General features: G+C 38.9%; 1 protein-coding gene across 1 annotated transcript in view; it reads left to right on the top strand.

The window, feature by feature from the left end:
* The window catches only part of GUCY1A2 (guanylate cyclase 1, soluble, alpha 2), a 117,973-nt gene extending 103,477 nt beyond the window's left edge, over positions 1-14,496 (top strand). The window contains exons 5-6 of the mRNA XM_010146270.1: positions 5,345-5,499; positions 13,585-14,496. Of these exons, the coding sequence (XP_010144572.1) occupies positions 5,345-5,499; positions 13,585-13,792 (363 nt within the window). The 3' untranslated portion in view covers positions 13,793-14,496. The remainder of the gene's footprint in view (positions 1-5,344; positions 5,500-13,584) is intronic.
* The last annotated feature ends 1,608 nt before the right edge of the window (positions 14,497-16,104 follow it).

Raw genomic sequence — 16,104 nt, 5'->3', positions numbered from 1 at the left:
GGGAAAGATGTATCGGACGTCTCCTTTCTCTTCTTCTAAGCACAGGTTATGTTTTTAAAGTAGATTTGCAAGTCCTTAACCAAGATTACAGATTCTTTTGCACAGCACCATGCACGTAAGAAGGTTGAAGAAAAAAAAAAAAGACCCAAACAGTTAACTTTCCTTTCAGGAATCATTACAGCTTGAACCTGTGTTTTGTAGGCTAGTTGATAAAGGAAGTATTTTTAAGTCTTGTAATGCAAGACTTAAGCTTTGACTGAAGGGAAATACAGGGTTAAATGTGTTCTATTTGTTATCAACATGCAGACATATATTGATAAAAAATCTTGGATTCTTCTTGAGGAGACAAGTACTACCAGACTGTAGAATGGTGTTTTTCCACTTGCATTTTAGTGTCAAAATACTTTCCTTGAAAATTATGTGGGGAAATGAGGAAAGGGAAGAGAATGTATTTTTCAACAGGGTTTCAAAAGAGAAACACTCACGAGCTTTGAAAATAAAGCTAATTACTGGATTTGCTTATTGTGAATGTATGATTAAGAGAAAAAGCTACTAAGGAATAAATTAGCAGTGATGGAATTTACTTCAGGAATGTCACTGCATTCCTTTTCTCTATACGAAATATTTTTGTGTCTTCACCACAGTAGATGGGTTATGAGTTTTCAGTGTTGCATTTACTTTCGCCTTCCTTTGAACAGGTTTTGTCTGATGGAAGAGTGCAGTTCTCAGAAGGGTTCCTAGGGCAGCACTGGGGCTATTGGAAGTAATGGGAAATGCACAGCAGGTAAAACCAAAACGAAACAAAACAAACCAAAACAAACCCCAGCACTCTTACCTATAAAAAGGAAAAGTCATGCTTTGGCAATGAGGAAATGTAGAGGGGTAACACACAACTCTTCTAAGACTCAGTACATCAGAAGAACACAGTAACAGACTGTTCCGTTCAGAAAACCAAAGTATTTTTACGTTGATCATCGCCATTCCTGTTTGTTCTTGATGTCTCTCTCAGTCCAGTTTGGGCTGTCAGGTTTCATTGATACCACCTCTGGCAGGTTCCCCCAGCAGAGGATGGCTGTAGCTCCAGTGCTTCTTATCTTTCCTTACGAACCTTCTTTATCCCTCACTATTACACAAACCCACTATCCTTCCTGTCACTCAGGTGTTAGCCATATCTGCTCCTGTAGGCAATATCCAAATGCTGCTACATTTTCTTTAAAATTTTTGGAAGCTTCTTTTCCTTTCTGCATGGCTATGTCTTTCCTCTCATCCTCCACTGATGAGAAAGCAGCTGCTTTGCTTTTACGCCTCTGACACTCACATCAGCTTTTTTCCAACTCACTATTACCACAGCTGCTGCAAAGATCAAATGAATTTCTTCTCCCTGTCATTTTCTATGCTAAATCTTTCCGCTGCAGCCAGTGCAAGTTGTTCCTCTTTATCTAAAAAGCCTCTCACAGGTCACTTGTTCTTTTTCACACCCATTCATGTTTCATTCCACATTGTGATTTCCAATATTCTGCTCTAGGAATGTCTTTTGCTTTTGTCCCTGTCTTCACTGTTCCTTGACTATGGGGCTCTGGTGTGTTCTGCTGTTTGGTTTTTTCCCACACAGCTGTCTTCTCTTTATGATAATTGCCAAAAAGCTGCATAACGCCTCTGAGCTTGCGGTCTCAGTGATAAGCTGCCCTTTTATAATAAACCAAATAATTAAGGACAGATAAAGGAGCAGTTGGCACAGAGGAAGAGCATGCATTTTACTAAAAATACCTAATTTAGAGTGTAAGATAGTTAATAAACGTATAATGAATATTACGCTTGTATTTAAAGGACTTAAATGAATAAATATATTATGATAGACAAGTAATACATCCTAGCATTGCCACTTTATTTGCATTTTTTATGTTAATAATCTTTGATGGTGACTGCTCTGGGAAATCACTGATAACGGCTGCATATACAATATAGCTTGTGGTCTGTAACTGTACATGTATAAATTATTATTGTTCTAAGTCAAATTCTCTAGGCAGATTTTCTTTTGCCGCAAAATTAATGCGAGAAGTTGATACGCCCCAGTAAATGCCTTGTTGCTAATAATTTGATGACACATTTTCCTCCTTCATTAAAACAAAGCCTTGAACTGTTTACACAGCACTTTTCAACTCAGTGCGAAAAAAGCCAGGAGAGCTTATCTGCAGATGAAATAAAATCTTGAAAGGACATTTTTATGAAAAGCATATTTCACTAAAAAGTAATATATGACGAACAGAATAGCTATTCTCGATATGAGAAGACATTAAGGAATACTTCATGGCAATAACATCAGTGTTGCAGGCTTTTTCTTGTAGAAAAACGAATAATGAAGTAGAAGTGGATCTTTATTGTAAGCCATTCTTGCTGTACTTTTGGTTTGTATCAGGCATTTGTCCCTATGGTTTAATGAGAAAACCTACATTAACTCCCTTGCACCCAATGAAAAATTCAGTTTTTGACACTCTCATTGGTAGCTCTATGTAGCTTAACCTGTGTTTGTGAGAACATCTACCTTTTTTTTTATGTAGAAGCATGCTTTTTTTAAAAAAGCAAAGATACTACAGGGCTCAAAATGTTACATTCTCGACCAAACCAAAGGGGTTTTAAATCTCTTAAGGTACACGCTATATTAAATGGAACAGCTGTTTCCTTTCTTCATCTATCTCATCCTTTCTGAAAATCAAACAGTTCACAGAAGATCAAATCTGTGTTCTCCTGAGTGAAAATTTAAATATAATTTTAACTATTTTGCTGCCAGACTCAGTTTTTCCACGGAAGTTGACAAGGTTTTAGCTTCAGTCACCTAACCTTGCGAAGGAGAATACTTGATATTAAGGGTGATATATCAGCATTTTTTTTAGTAATTCTGACAGTGTCCTGTCATGTCTTGGCACATGTAGAAAAGTCATAACCACAAAAGCCGTTTCCCCAGTGTCTTTTTGAGACAACCGTGAGGAGAGATCTTGAAAGCATTTACGGTGTGAGTGGGGTCTGTGTTCTTCAAGAGAGCCTAAAGTTTTGCTACTGAGAATTTGGAATTCACTGTAGTACTGAATGATAAAAACATGTGGACTCATAAAAGGAAGCACTTCAAGAGTGAAACCAGAAAAACAACCAACAACTTTAGCTTTCACTAAATATTTTTCATATATTTCTTAGTACAATTTTTGCTTCCAGATTTTCCTTTCACTCTCATTTTCACTTTCCAGCTAGTGCTTTTTCTTATGGTTTCAATCTGACCTTCACATGGGATCAAATGCACCCTAGAAGAGATCACAGCGAGTGGCTTATTTGTGATGCTTAAATTTGCAGAGCAGTAGTGGAACAAATAGGTAGCATTAGCTGTGTTCTTAAAATTGTGTACGAAATAACTAACCCTTCTCCCATCTCACAAAACCAAGACATTGGAAGTAAGTTCTTTGTTATTTATTGAAAGCTGGCAGCATACTGGCTGTTGTGTGAGAGCAAGACTTTCTCCTTGTAATCTTTTGCTGAGGTCAGATACTGACCTTACTAATATGCAGGAGAGTCGTTTGCTCACCTCTTGACTGCAGGAGAATTTTTTCACTGAAAATTAACAACAGGGTTTAAATATATATTTTGGCAAAAGCAGGAAATCTTCCTGACACTAAATATTACCAAAGTAATGTAGGTGTGATGGGTTTGCACAGATTTTCATGGCCATAGCAAGTTTCTGGGTGCTTTACAGCCCAGGAGGATAAAGTATTTGAAGGATTTCAGTGGCTGCCTTCCAAACTGCAGAATCAGTTTAGGTTAGAAAATACCTGATCTTTTAGGTTGGAAAATACCTGTAGGTGTAAAGGTTTGAAAGCACACTTAAATTTGAGTGCTATTTTTTCACAGATTATTAATTTTTTAAAATCTTAGTCTGTAATTAACAGCATTGTTGTGAGGATTGGAGATTTCACGTGGCCTATGAGAATGTTGTAAGTAGCATCACACCGAATGCAGAAAGGTGTGTTTTCAGGTTATACTTGGTCTTAGTGTATAGCAGATATAATGGTGTACCCATTGTCTGTGACGTGTGAGAGGAACAAAATGAAAAAGGTGCTCAGCTGCGTGGTGAAACTCTTGAACACATGGAAGAACTGCAGTCAGTGGAATCACGTGAGATCCCACATGTTCGTAGAACATCATGGGCACCAAGGTTATAAAATGCTGGCCTTTGTCTTAACGTAAAAAATGCTAACAAAGATTTTTTTTTTTTATTTTTATTTGAGTTAATATGTGTTGTGATGGTGAAATAATAATGATCGATAGACGAAAGCACAGTGCGATACCTGTCACTGAAGTCAAAGGACCATATTGCGTATAGAATTAGTTAAGTCACTCATTGAGACCCCGTCAGACCCCCTGGTTTAGTAGCTGCTATTTATTTTCTTCATGTTATCTCATGTTTTGCATCACTCCAGTTGCTATGAGTTAGAGTATCCTCAAAAGATATAAATACCCTATTTTCATTTTTTATTGTTACAAAGTTAACAAGAGAAAAAGACCTTTTTATTTATAAAAATTATTTTCTTGGCAAACATAATTGGTTGCTGAAATGTATGCAGAATAAATCTCTGATTATTCACTCAGAAAGAAGCTTGGAGGGTGACTCCAGGCTTTACAGGTCACTGTAATTGTCACATCTCAGACGGATAGAGGGGATGGTTGCTAGTGTAGTCACATGGGTTTTATTAATATGACGGAGATTTATTCTTCCCTATTTTGAGGGGCATACAATTATTTTAAAAATCATTGGTGCCTTAATCTCCAGCATCGTCAGCATTGAAATATCTCTCAGTCTGACAAAGTGAGAAAGACCTTAGACCTTGGGGAGTTTGGAAGAAAAAAAAAATATAGAGAAGATGAAAGTACCGTAGTTATGCACTCCACTGCTCTTTCTGCCAGTTTGAGAAGATCTGGGTCTAACTTTAAAGCCTGTGTTAGAAGTGGAGGCAAAAGCCCCCTCTCTGTAATGTACCTATTTGTGTAGTTAGATGGGTGATATTGCAGTGATCTCCTAGCGATCCCGTCGTATTCTGTTCATGGTTCCTGTTTTGACGGTTGTAGTCTCCAGCAGACGCGCACAGAAGAAAACAGTTTTAGTAGAAAGATAATCATGTTTTTGTTCTTTTTTTAACTATATCTGATTTAAGCTAGAGGAATGGGAGAGCCTTTGCTCTTTTTTCTTTCATTTATAATTTCTTTGAAAGGGTTGTTGAGTCTGGCTTGTAAATAAGTGCTAATGGCATTACCGTGGGCAGCACAAGAGACGCAGACTGACATGGATCTCGTGTTTTTCCAGATGAGGATAGGCATTCACTCAGGATCAGTGCTGGCCGGTGTTGTTGGTGTAAGAATGCCACGTTATTGTCTGTTTGGGAACAATGTCACTCTTGCAAGCAAGTTCGAGTCAGGAAGTCACCCACGCCGCATCAATGTCAGTCCAACCACATACCAGTAAGTCCTCTTAGTCTTTTCATACTGTTTTTATTTCAGCCTGTTTTGAGTTCAGTCCTGTTACATGCTCTGTCCTCAACATGAACTTCAACAGAAAGTCCGCAGGGCACCAGGACAACTGGAAAGATGTGTTGCATGGGGCTCTTAGTCTTTCATTTGCAGGCTTGCATCAGAGTGTTCAAAGAAATCAGTCGGTAGAGGCAAGGAAGCACAAGAGGAGGATCAGCAATGTAGAATAATGTGTAATGTAGGTGGGAGACGTCTTCCCAAGCACCATAACTGTATGCACTACTACAGCTTTAAACTAAGGATTTGGGTTCCATCTGCAGAACACATTCATAGAGAGAAGCATGTTCCCATTGGCTATGAAGAAAGTCTTGAATTTTGCCAGTGAGGCCAAGCTTTCAAAGAGTTTTTATGCTTTCTTGAAGACAGAATTTCTTATTTAGCATCGTAAACAGACACTTGATGGAAGCATTTTTGTAATGCAGGAAAAGAAAAAATGACAAAGCATTATCCCTAGCTCTTTGAAGAAGATATGCAAATAGAGAGAAGGCTTGATTAAATCTGGTTATGAGGAACACCTCCTAAATAAAAAAGGTGTTCCTCATTGTTCAAATTTGACAGCTTGACTATTAGAATTTCTGCTGCTTGGATAGTTACTGATGTACTCACTTTTTTGGCAGGAGAGCTCAATCTTGCTCTCTTTAAAGTGTTCTATATCTGAAGTAATTGTCTGGAGTATGGTTTGGCTCAGGTTTTGGGATTGTTTCTCTGTTTGCAATTGCTCAAACAATGCTGCTTTTCTGTCTTTCGGTTTTTTTCTTATACAGAACGGTGAATCTCAGTATTTATTTTTTCCCCCATACCTATCTATGTGAATTAAAGTTTTAAATGGAATTTCTTCATCCAAGAATTGAAGCATCTCATATGCTAAAATACGAATCAGCCAGAAAATGCAGTCAAAAGTAATTAAAACTGGTGAATAAAATGAGATTCTTCTGAAGATCCCATTCACTCGAGATCGGACTTACAGAATAGAGCAAGTGTAGCGAACTGAAGAAGAGGCAGAAAAACTGAATAGTCTTTTGATCATGAAGTGAACAGAAGCAGATTCATACAGTCTTCTGGTAACATGCAAAAGAAACACAGACTCAGAATACTATTTGGTGTTGAAAATCTGTTCACTTAAATAAAAATAAATTTAATAAATATATAGCAAATCACTCTTTGGAACTTGGTGTCACTTGAAAAGAAATTGTCTTTGAGACCTCCCGGGAATAATGTTCTAGTGGCTTTGGCTCCTGGTCTTCCACTGTGAGTTAGGAGAATCCCTCTAAGACATTTTGAAAAGTCAACACAAGATTGTTCACCAATTGTGTCCCCATTTTGAAAACTCACACAGTAGCAGGGCCTTTGTTACTCATTTTCTACGAACGGAGGTAAGTGATTCTGGCAAAAAGTGACCGAGATCCTGTGACAAAGACCTGAATTTTTCTTGTAGAGGAACAGTTCTTATCAAGGGATGTTCTGCAACCTGAGAAGGTCTTCAAGATATTCTGAAAGCACAGACTGTACTTTTTCAAAAGAGAGATCTTAGTGATTCACAAACGTGGCTCGGGCTGTGATGCCACCCAGGGCTGTAGTCTTGCCCATTTACGACCCTGAAGCAGAAATTGGTGAGCTAGACAGTTTCGTATTATTTTAAGCAAAACACAGTTGGAAATATAAGCAGTGAGTATTTGTGGGGCTAGTGATGCACAGACCTCTTTGCCTGGCATGCTGAAGCCAGAGTCACTTTCGGTGTACCAGTGCCAGTTGGGTTTGCTTACGAGTGATATGGCACCTCTTCTGTGAGACAATATATTTGTGGCCATTGTTGAGCAACCTGATCTAAGATGAGATGTCCCTGCTCGTTGCAGAGGGGTTGGACTAGATGACCTTTAAAGGCCCCTTCCAACCCAGACCATTCTATGATGGTATGTTTTCTTTTCGTGACATCGATGGTAAAAAGTCTGAAAGTCAGTTTGAGGGCTTCACTATGGAGGTTTGCACACAATATACTGGAACTATCCAAATAGACAAGGGGTCTGATGCATCTGTATATAACTTCTCTTAAATATAATTTGCCTGAGCGTACAATTCACAGTGTATAAATAAAGTGATTCATCGCAAACTGAAATGTCTTTAGAGTTGACTGTATATTCCATCAAATATTTCTATTATTTGATCATCCTGTGCTGCTGTGTACTCAGTTAATATTTATATTATCTAAGAAGGATGTTTTCCAAAGCAGATAATTCTGCAATCAGTATGAAAATAACAGAATTTTCAATTAATTAACACTACTAGCATTTATCATTACATGTTTGTGTCTACCATGCCACCCGATGAAAATTCAGATGCAAGTTTTGTGCTTAGAAATCATGCAGATACTGGAAACACGTCTATCATGCCTACTTACCAGTTTTCTTTTTACAGTACAGATTATGCTCTGTAAAGCATCATCAGCATTCACATTATAATCACACTTCAGAGTGCCTATTACTGGTTTCAGACGCTTCCCTGCAAGCCCATAATCTGCGTATGTCAGGATCAGAGAATAAAATTCTAAATAGGAGATGTGGTGCTGCCTAGCAGCAGCAGGGAACCTGGGGCAGCCTTGCTCCAGCCACAGCTGCCTGGTCAGAGCTCTGCGATGTGAAGCAGCACCATTTACAAAGGTGGCCTTCGAATCTGTTGGAGATAAGAGCTTGCTGCTGTTCAAAATATCTTGTTCTCTTGACTCAGCTGGAGCCCCTCTTTCTTTCACTGAGCGTTGTAAAACGAACTCACTGGAGCAGCACTGGTAAAACTTCCAGTGGAATGCGGAAACTGGAGAGGGAGTAGAGGAGCCCAGAGTGGTCCCTGTTTAAACATGTGGCCAGGAAGGAATGGGAGAAAAAATAACGTATTCTCTGTTCCTCTAGTAAACTGGCAAATCCAGCTCCAGGTTTATTTAATTCCCCTACATTATTTTGAATTGAATAAAATTACCCCATTTTCTGTATTCAGGAAGGAAGCACAAGCTGGTTTATGAGACATCTTTGGCACAGAAGAGAGTTAAATATTTTTTTAATTCTTTGTTTCAGCCTTGAAGAATGATGTTTATCAGATATTATATAATACTTCTACATTCATTCTGTTTCTCTAATAGTATTACAATGTAATGCCTTGGGATCTCTAAGCAGTTATCAAAAGCAGGTAAACATAATTGTTGCTGTTTGTCAAGTAACTGTATTAGAAATTAATTATCTATTTCCTCTTCTTTCAACCTCTGGTCTTTGCCAGCACGTATTTCCCTTGTGGAGAAGGTGCTGCTGGCATCAAGTGTTGGGTACAGATACCTTCCATTATCACATGCTGGGCAGTACATCTGGGGTCTGAGCTTAGGCAAAGATGAACAGCCTGTATCCCACACCCTTATCATCTGATGTGGGAGAGAGAGCAACTAGGCAGACCTCCTCACTGAGCTGGGGGAGGTCTCTGCTGGTTCACCTGCCAAAGTTGCCCCTCGGCCTTTAAAATTGATTAAAAACTTCAGAATTTGAATAGGCTTTTAACAGTTGTCTTACAGAGTGTTGTATGGAAGAAGTTTTGCTTTTGGGTAGTTAAGGATGAATATACATCCCTTTTTACTGGGATTTTAAATTGAAACTGTGCATTTCTATCAACTCCTTACAGATTTCTATTTGAATCAAATTTTTTTTCCTAGAGTTTATACCTATAACTATATATTATTTTCCTACAGATTTTATCTATAGCTACACCTATATCTGGGTTTTTTTCTACATCTGTTTTTTTTTTTTCTGCCTCATATGGATGAAAAAATGTATTTGTTCTTCACAAGCATTTTCAGATTATTTTTAATTTTATTTCTGAGCATCCTTTAAAAAACTGTTTCTTCTTCTATTCGTTGCTTCACCATGTATGCTTTCATGAGACGTATTGGTGGACAGGCAATTTAATTATGGACGGAAAGGGAACACAGCTTACACATGGACACAAAAAAACATTGATAGGCTGATTAAAGTATTAAAAATCTAGTCAAAATGCACTGCTTTATTCTTGATTTTCTGTTCCCAGTGTCATCTGCCTCTATGAGGCTGCACCCCTGTAGTCACTGTGATTTGGGATTATGGTCCTCTGCTGTCTGCCTGTGCTTGTGCTTCCTGCTGCTGCATTTTTATACGAGGTGCATGAGTGGTTCACTCCGCACAGAATAACTCTGTGTTAGGTCACCGTTCATTACGTAACGGTATGTGTTACACCACAGTTCCACACAGCTACACTAAAGCTAAAACATATTTAGGCAATAGTCATCTGACTTAGACAACTGCTAAAACTACAAAAAGATTAAGCCAAGACAAATCCAGACAAGTCCTGAAGCCAGGACTGTTAGATCAATGCAAACCGTGTGGCATTTTACTAGTGATGGCACAACCTTATCTACTGAACCTAATTCTCTAATGTCCCAATCAGAAAGCAGAGACCCAGTAATTCCTTCTGCTTGGGTGCGTGAGAAATAAAAGTATTAAAGGTCAATGATGGGCTCTCAGCGTGCTGAGTGGCATTGATATACAGTATAGTGCATTAAAAATCATGGCTAGTCCTTTCATAATCTTATTCCAGTTGATTTGTATGAAGGAAAAACACCAATACACACATTTCCATAGCTTAAAAATTAATAAAGTACAATATGAATTCAGACGTAGGTTTTTTTTTTTCAATCTCCTGGTCTTTCTAGCACGTATAGAAATGGAGGGAGAAATTCAAAGCCACTAAAATTTGAGACCAAGTGCACTGATTTTTGGCATTTACAATTACAAAGTATTTATTCTGTGTATTCTGTGATCAGCCTACCAACATTTCTATTGAGTGCAATAATAATGAATCAATTTAATTCACATGGGAAAAAATGAGCTGGTGTACGTTATCGAACCAGTTGCCCAGCTGGTGAAGTGACCAACACTTGTTGCCACAGAAGAAGGGCTCGACAGTTTAAGGCACTTACTCAGGAACTGTGATGTAAAGTCTATCCACTCTGCGTTTTGTGGAATGCTTGAGGAAGACAGAGGGCAGCAAACTGTGCAGGCAGGTAGAGATGCTGTACTTTGTTCTGGGGAGGCTGATATTCCTGAACTGCTCCTGCGCTCAGGGCACAGTGAGTGGTGAGTTTGACAAGCAGGAGGAGGACCCTGGCTAAGGACAGGCTGCGTGCCGGAGCTAGGTGAGTGCTTCCTCAACACTGCTGATTCTTGAAGCTAGAGGTGAGTTAGCACATGTTGTAAATATTTATTCCTGTAGCTCTGGAAATACAATTTGGAAAGAGGATAGTCTTTTTTGTTTCCAAAGGAGTTGCTCTTTCCTATTTCCAGAGGAGTTGCTACTCCAGGCTGCTGGGTGGCTGCTCCTCCCACCAGCTTATTCCTCCCGTTGGACAGATCCTTCAGTTTGTGATTGTATCTTTTGGGCGCAGGAATGGAGCCTGTTAGACCTGCCACAAAAAAAAATCATAAACTACTTTCAGCCATCGTTTCTTCTGATGAGGGCAAGCAGAGGTACTTGAGTATTAATTAATCTTCACAGCATCCAGTGATAAGTACAGAGGTCTGACATCTGTGAGAGATGGAAAGATAAAAAGGTGATATTGCTTTCCAGTGGGCACAGAGAGAGTAAGAAACATCGTGGGAAGCATGCACTGAGCATAGAGCGTCTTGCACAAATAATTCTGTAGTAACAGATCTTTGTTAGTTCATTTTCTGAATATAGGAACTCACTGATGAAGATGTGATTGTTTCTTGCCAAAATAATTTGAAATACAATTACCCTATGGTTTCATCTATGGAAAAAAGAGCTGCAGCTTTCAAAAGCTTCTTCAAGGTTCCTATGAAGTATGACCCCAATTTTTATTCACACACAGACCTCCTGACCTTGAAATGCTTCTTGTTTCCACTAGAAAATAACCACATTTTCTGTTTCCATACTGACACCTTTTTTTTAAAATAAATGAAAAAAAGAAAAGGGATAATCCTCAGATACCATCTCTTTTTGTCCACCAGGGAAGGGATAGAATAAGAATTTAAACAGTTCTGGAAGATTTCAGGTTAGAAGGGGAAGCTGTCAAAGATAATTAACTACAAATCACTGTTTAAGAAATTCTTCCTCCCCTGAAACATCAGCAAAGAAGACAAGCTGAGGACAGACCTTGTTCCAGGCAATTTGTAGGAGTGCTTGAGTAGCCTGACCTTCACAATTTAAGCACTGAATAGTAAGTTGTATATCCAACCACTTGAGTGACGCCCAGATTTTTGACCCTGTGAATAACCTACTATAAAAATACCCCTTCCAATAGTGCTCCTGAGGGAAGAGCACAGAAGCGATGGAGGAAATATAGCAGAGGTAAATGCTTTGAAATAGTTTCAGACTAGTTATATGCATATTCCTGAACTGCAGAGGTTGTGTAACTTCAGCATAAGCTCTGTGACTACGGGACAATCTGGGACATTTTAAGCAGAGTTTAAAGTGCAATTTAATTTCCTGAAGGTGAAGGATAGACGGTGCTCCTAGGGTAGATTGTGTTCTCAGACTTTCGGACCAGATAATCTGACCTAATCACACCCCATGAAAAGGAAGACAAGAAATTTAGGAGGGTCTGTAGATCTGGGCCATGGCCATCAGCTGCTACTGTTTTCCTTTTAACATCACAAATGGCCTAAATAAAGGAGGGACAATTCCTGCAGAAATACGTCCTCACTGCTAAGTACCGATGTTGGCAGGTAACTTATTTCTTTAGTGTATACAAAAAGCTGTAAGAAATCAGAGGCAATTTCTGGACCACGATCTCGTTCTCAGCCTGGGAAACCAAGTGTCAGGACCAATATATTTGAGGAATCTGAAGAACCTGAGTTTTAGGAGAATGCTAACAAGAGGCCATTTTTGTCCAGATTCAAGTCTTTTGGTAGTATTGCAACAGCCAGTGAATATATATTTTTTTTTCTGAAGAGTATAAACTAAAGTAAGTAGTAGATATGATCATAATTAGCTGCCATTAGCATTTGGAACAAAAAAAACGTTTTCCTGCCATGCTTGCTTGGGAGCTGAAATGCTATCCCAGTAAAGGTCAGCTGCGTAATTTCTGAGGGTGAGAGGCTGATTCAAACGCTGCACCTAGTATAGGGATGCGGGGTCTATCACAAGCCACAGTAGTGGAGGAATTTCCAAAGGGCTAATTAGTTACTCGCCCATCACTCCTGGAGCATTTCGTTGCAACCAAGTTACAATTCACAAAACAAGTGGAAGTAAAACCTGAATTAATATCTTGCAATTTTGTTCTATGAGGAAAATGGTGTGAAATATCTAATAAAGTCAAGTGTAAGCCCTGAACCGAATTAATGAAAAAAATATGCATTTTACAATTTCAGACTCGTCTAGCTGTTACTACAATTAGATAATGTTAGGCTCTGAGAAGGAAACCACTGATTTTTAGCAAGGCCGGGTGTTCCATAGTGAATAGTCAGTTCAGGGAAGAATGACTGCAGAGAAGGCTTTACATATTTAGCTCAGAAAGTTCTAAGAGTTAAACCGTTGCTTGCAGAAATCTAGTTTGGGAAGCAGCAAAGAGTTCAAACCACAAAAGGTCAAAGCCAAAAGCATTGTTGGATTTATAACCTACTGACTATTTAAAAGGTGGGTAAAAAATGTCTTTCTGTTTCAACGAGTTCACACATGATTGTCTCAGCCAAAACCTGTGAAAAATACTCAGTCAAGAAAGTGCCATTACATGTGCTGAGAATCCTGGCAAATGCTCCTGGCAACAGGATTCATTCATTAGCTTTAGAGACATTAAATACATAACCTATTACAAAAGTCACTGAAGCTAGTAAGGTTCATCCCGCTAATGTTTTTGAGCTTCATTATTACTTTAACTCTTTTTTTTTTAATGTGGGACCACATAGGATCAATCTCTTTGGAAGAGATGTTTTGGGACTGTGTTTTACTGGGTTTTATATCCTTCTGGTTTTGTTTGTTTGTTTTTTTTCCTAGACTTTTGAAAAAGGAAGAAAATTTTATTTTTATCCCTCGTTCCCGTGAAGAGCTTCCAGAAAACTTTCCAAAGGAAATTCCTGGGATCTGTTACTTCCTCGAGGTCAGAAGTGGCCAGAAGCCGCCAAAACCCTCCATCACATCTGCCAGAGTGAGAAAGGTTTCTTACAACATTGGCACCATGTTCCTCCGGGAGACTAGCCTATGAGGCCGGCTGCAGATCAAAGACTCGTCAAAAAAGCACAAGCCCAGAACTGGGTCATGACAGGGGAGTTGGAGGTTCTTTCTATTTCACTGCCTTGTTGTGAACAAGCAGTAAAAGCTCCGTGTAATGTCAGGCAATAATAATTTTAAAAGGTGGGTGACTGCTGTCAGTAAACAAAGCGGAGATAGGGAAAAAAAAAATTAAACAATGTACTTCCACTTCCAGAGGAATTTATTTTTCAAACTTCAGTCTGGCCCCTCTACGACAAACAAAACCAAAACAAACAAAACCCCCAACTCTGCAAGTAGAGGTTGGTTTTGTTTCGTGCGGAAAGAATGATGGTTCTCTGTAGATTTGCACCAGCTAAGCAGAATTGAGAGTCAGTTCTGATTATGCATTCCTACATTTAATGTGTTCTTCAGTAAGGTGATGATCTTTTTTAACTTTATGAACAAACATTTCATACATATACTGTAGACCCGTTGTAATCTTTCTGTCAGGACGGATTATAATTCAATACAAATATTGTAGGAATTTTACCTATTTTTATACATGTTTCACTTTCTGGATAGCTACATTCCACATACTGTAAGCTGAGTGAGCTTAGATAGCTTTTCAGAAGCAGCTACTGTGTATTTCATACATTCTACCTGTCAAACCTTGTTATAGAAGTGGGAAGAAGTCATTTTTTGACTTTTTGGCAACAAAAATATCAGTATTTTACAGAAAAAAAATGCCATTTTAGTAAATCTCTTTACCTGATGTTTATGATAAAGCTTTAGATGAGCATTGTCTTGCCTATATAAAATAATGTTCAGTAGTTGTCCTACAGTGCTGTGTGTCCAGTCCTTCCAGAACAATGCCAACAAAGTGTAGGAGGTGGATGTGTTGACAAACAGAGAAGTTCAGTTCAGTGGTGCTTGTTTCCCACTAAATTATCAGCCAAAGTGATTTTCCTTAGAAGTCCCGTATATTTTTTTTTTTAAAAAGAATCTTGTAAAAATGTTTTCTGAGGAATTCCGGCAGACACTGAACCACTCTGGATACTGGTTTTCCACATTTTTTTTTAATAGGACTTACGCTCCTAGCCCAGTTTGATTATTGAAAAGCCTGTTTTTAGTGATGCCTATCTAGAAATTTCCCCTGTTGCTGGATTGGCTGAAAGGTCCCCTGCTTTATCTAATGTAGACCGAAAAAACACTGAAAAGGAGAAGGTTGCATGCAAATGGAAGTTCAAGATTTAGATGAGTCCATGTCGATTTGTTTTTAAAAGGGTCCACTCTTTGCTGTTGAAAATTCATGTAACTTTATTGACTTCAATTAATCCAACTGAAACAAGCTGTGGGTGGATCTGTCCCCTAATAGGCACATCTTCAGGCATTGTTTATTTCTCAGGTTTTCCTTTTCAAAAATAATGGCAGTCACTTCTCCTCGGCAGGTGTATTTCCTTTAGGGTCATGCTGAAGTGGGACAATGTGGTTCTGCTCTTGCAGGTTGTCATTTAACACTTGTGCAGTGATTCCGTTGCGGCTTAGCTTTACGTGGGCCAAATCAAGACAAGACTCTCAGCAACGCTAGGAAGAATGAGAAGCTCTGCATTTCTGTAATCCAAACCAGAAATCAGAGTTTACTTATGGATCTAGTAGTCATAACTCGAGGCGCTTTTCAAAAAGAAGTGAATAGCTTTCACTACATGTCCGGATTAACCAGTTAGATCTTTCCGTGGAGGGAATGACGGTGCTCTATTTCTCCCCTTGGACCGATAGCCCGTGTTAGAGTGGGAACAAGTCAGTGTGGTACCACTAGCCTGTGGTGGACATATTTCAGGCTTCTTTTCCGTCAAGCCTTTCTGGATGAGAAAAGACTGTCTGGAACCTGTTCAGGCTTCAGCATGTAGAAGACATCTGAGCTTTTTATGCAGGGGTAGTTTTCCTTTCTTAAGGAGGGTAGATGGATGGGATTTAGCCCAGAAACTTCAGAGGGGATTCCCTAACTTTCTAGAGGAACACTGATGTTAAAGAATTCTTCCATTGATATTAGAGCATCCTTGGGATTGGCAGAGATAGTCTTTTATCTGCCTTGATAAACAACATCTGCAGCTCTACTGCCTATCTGAAAAACGACTTAACGAAAACTGAGCTTGAGGTTGAAGAACTCCCATCCAAACTACGGATCTGAAAATTCTATGCATACGATGAGAAGTTTTAGCCCATAGCCATTAGTTTGCGCACACGCAGGATGTAGTATGGGGGTTTTTTTGTCCTGGAGAGACATGCAAGGATCATAAATGGAACAAAGTTCATGTTTCACCACTG

The sequence above is a fragment of the Buceros rhinoceros genome, unplaced genomic scaffold, assembly GCF_000710305.1.
Source record: "Buceros rhinoceros silvestris isolate BGI_N320 unplaced genomic scaffold, ASM71030v1 scaffold20162, whole genome shotgun sequence".
NCBI classification, from domain to species: domain Eukaryota; kingdom Metazoa; phylum Chordata; class Aves; order Bucerotiformes; family Bucerotidae; genus Buceros; species Buceros rhinoceros.
The sequence above is the reverse complement of the archived record's forward strand: the minus strand, read 5'-3'. Positions and strand labels throughout refer to the sequence as shown.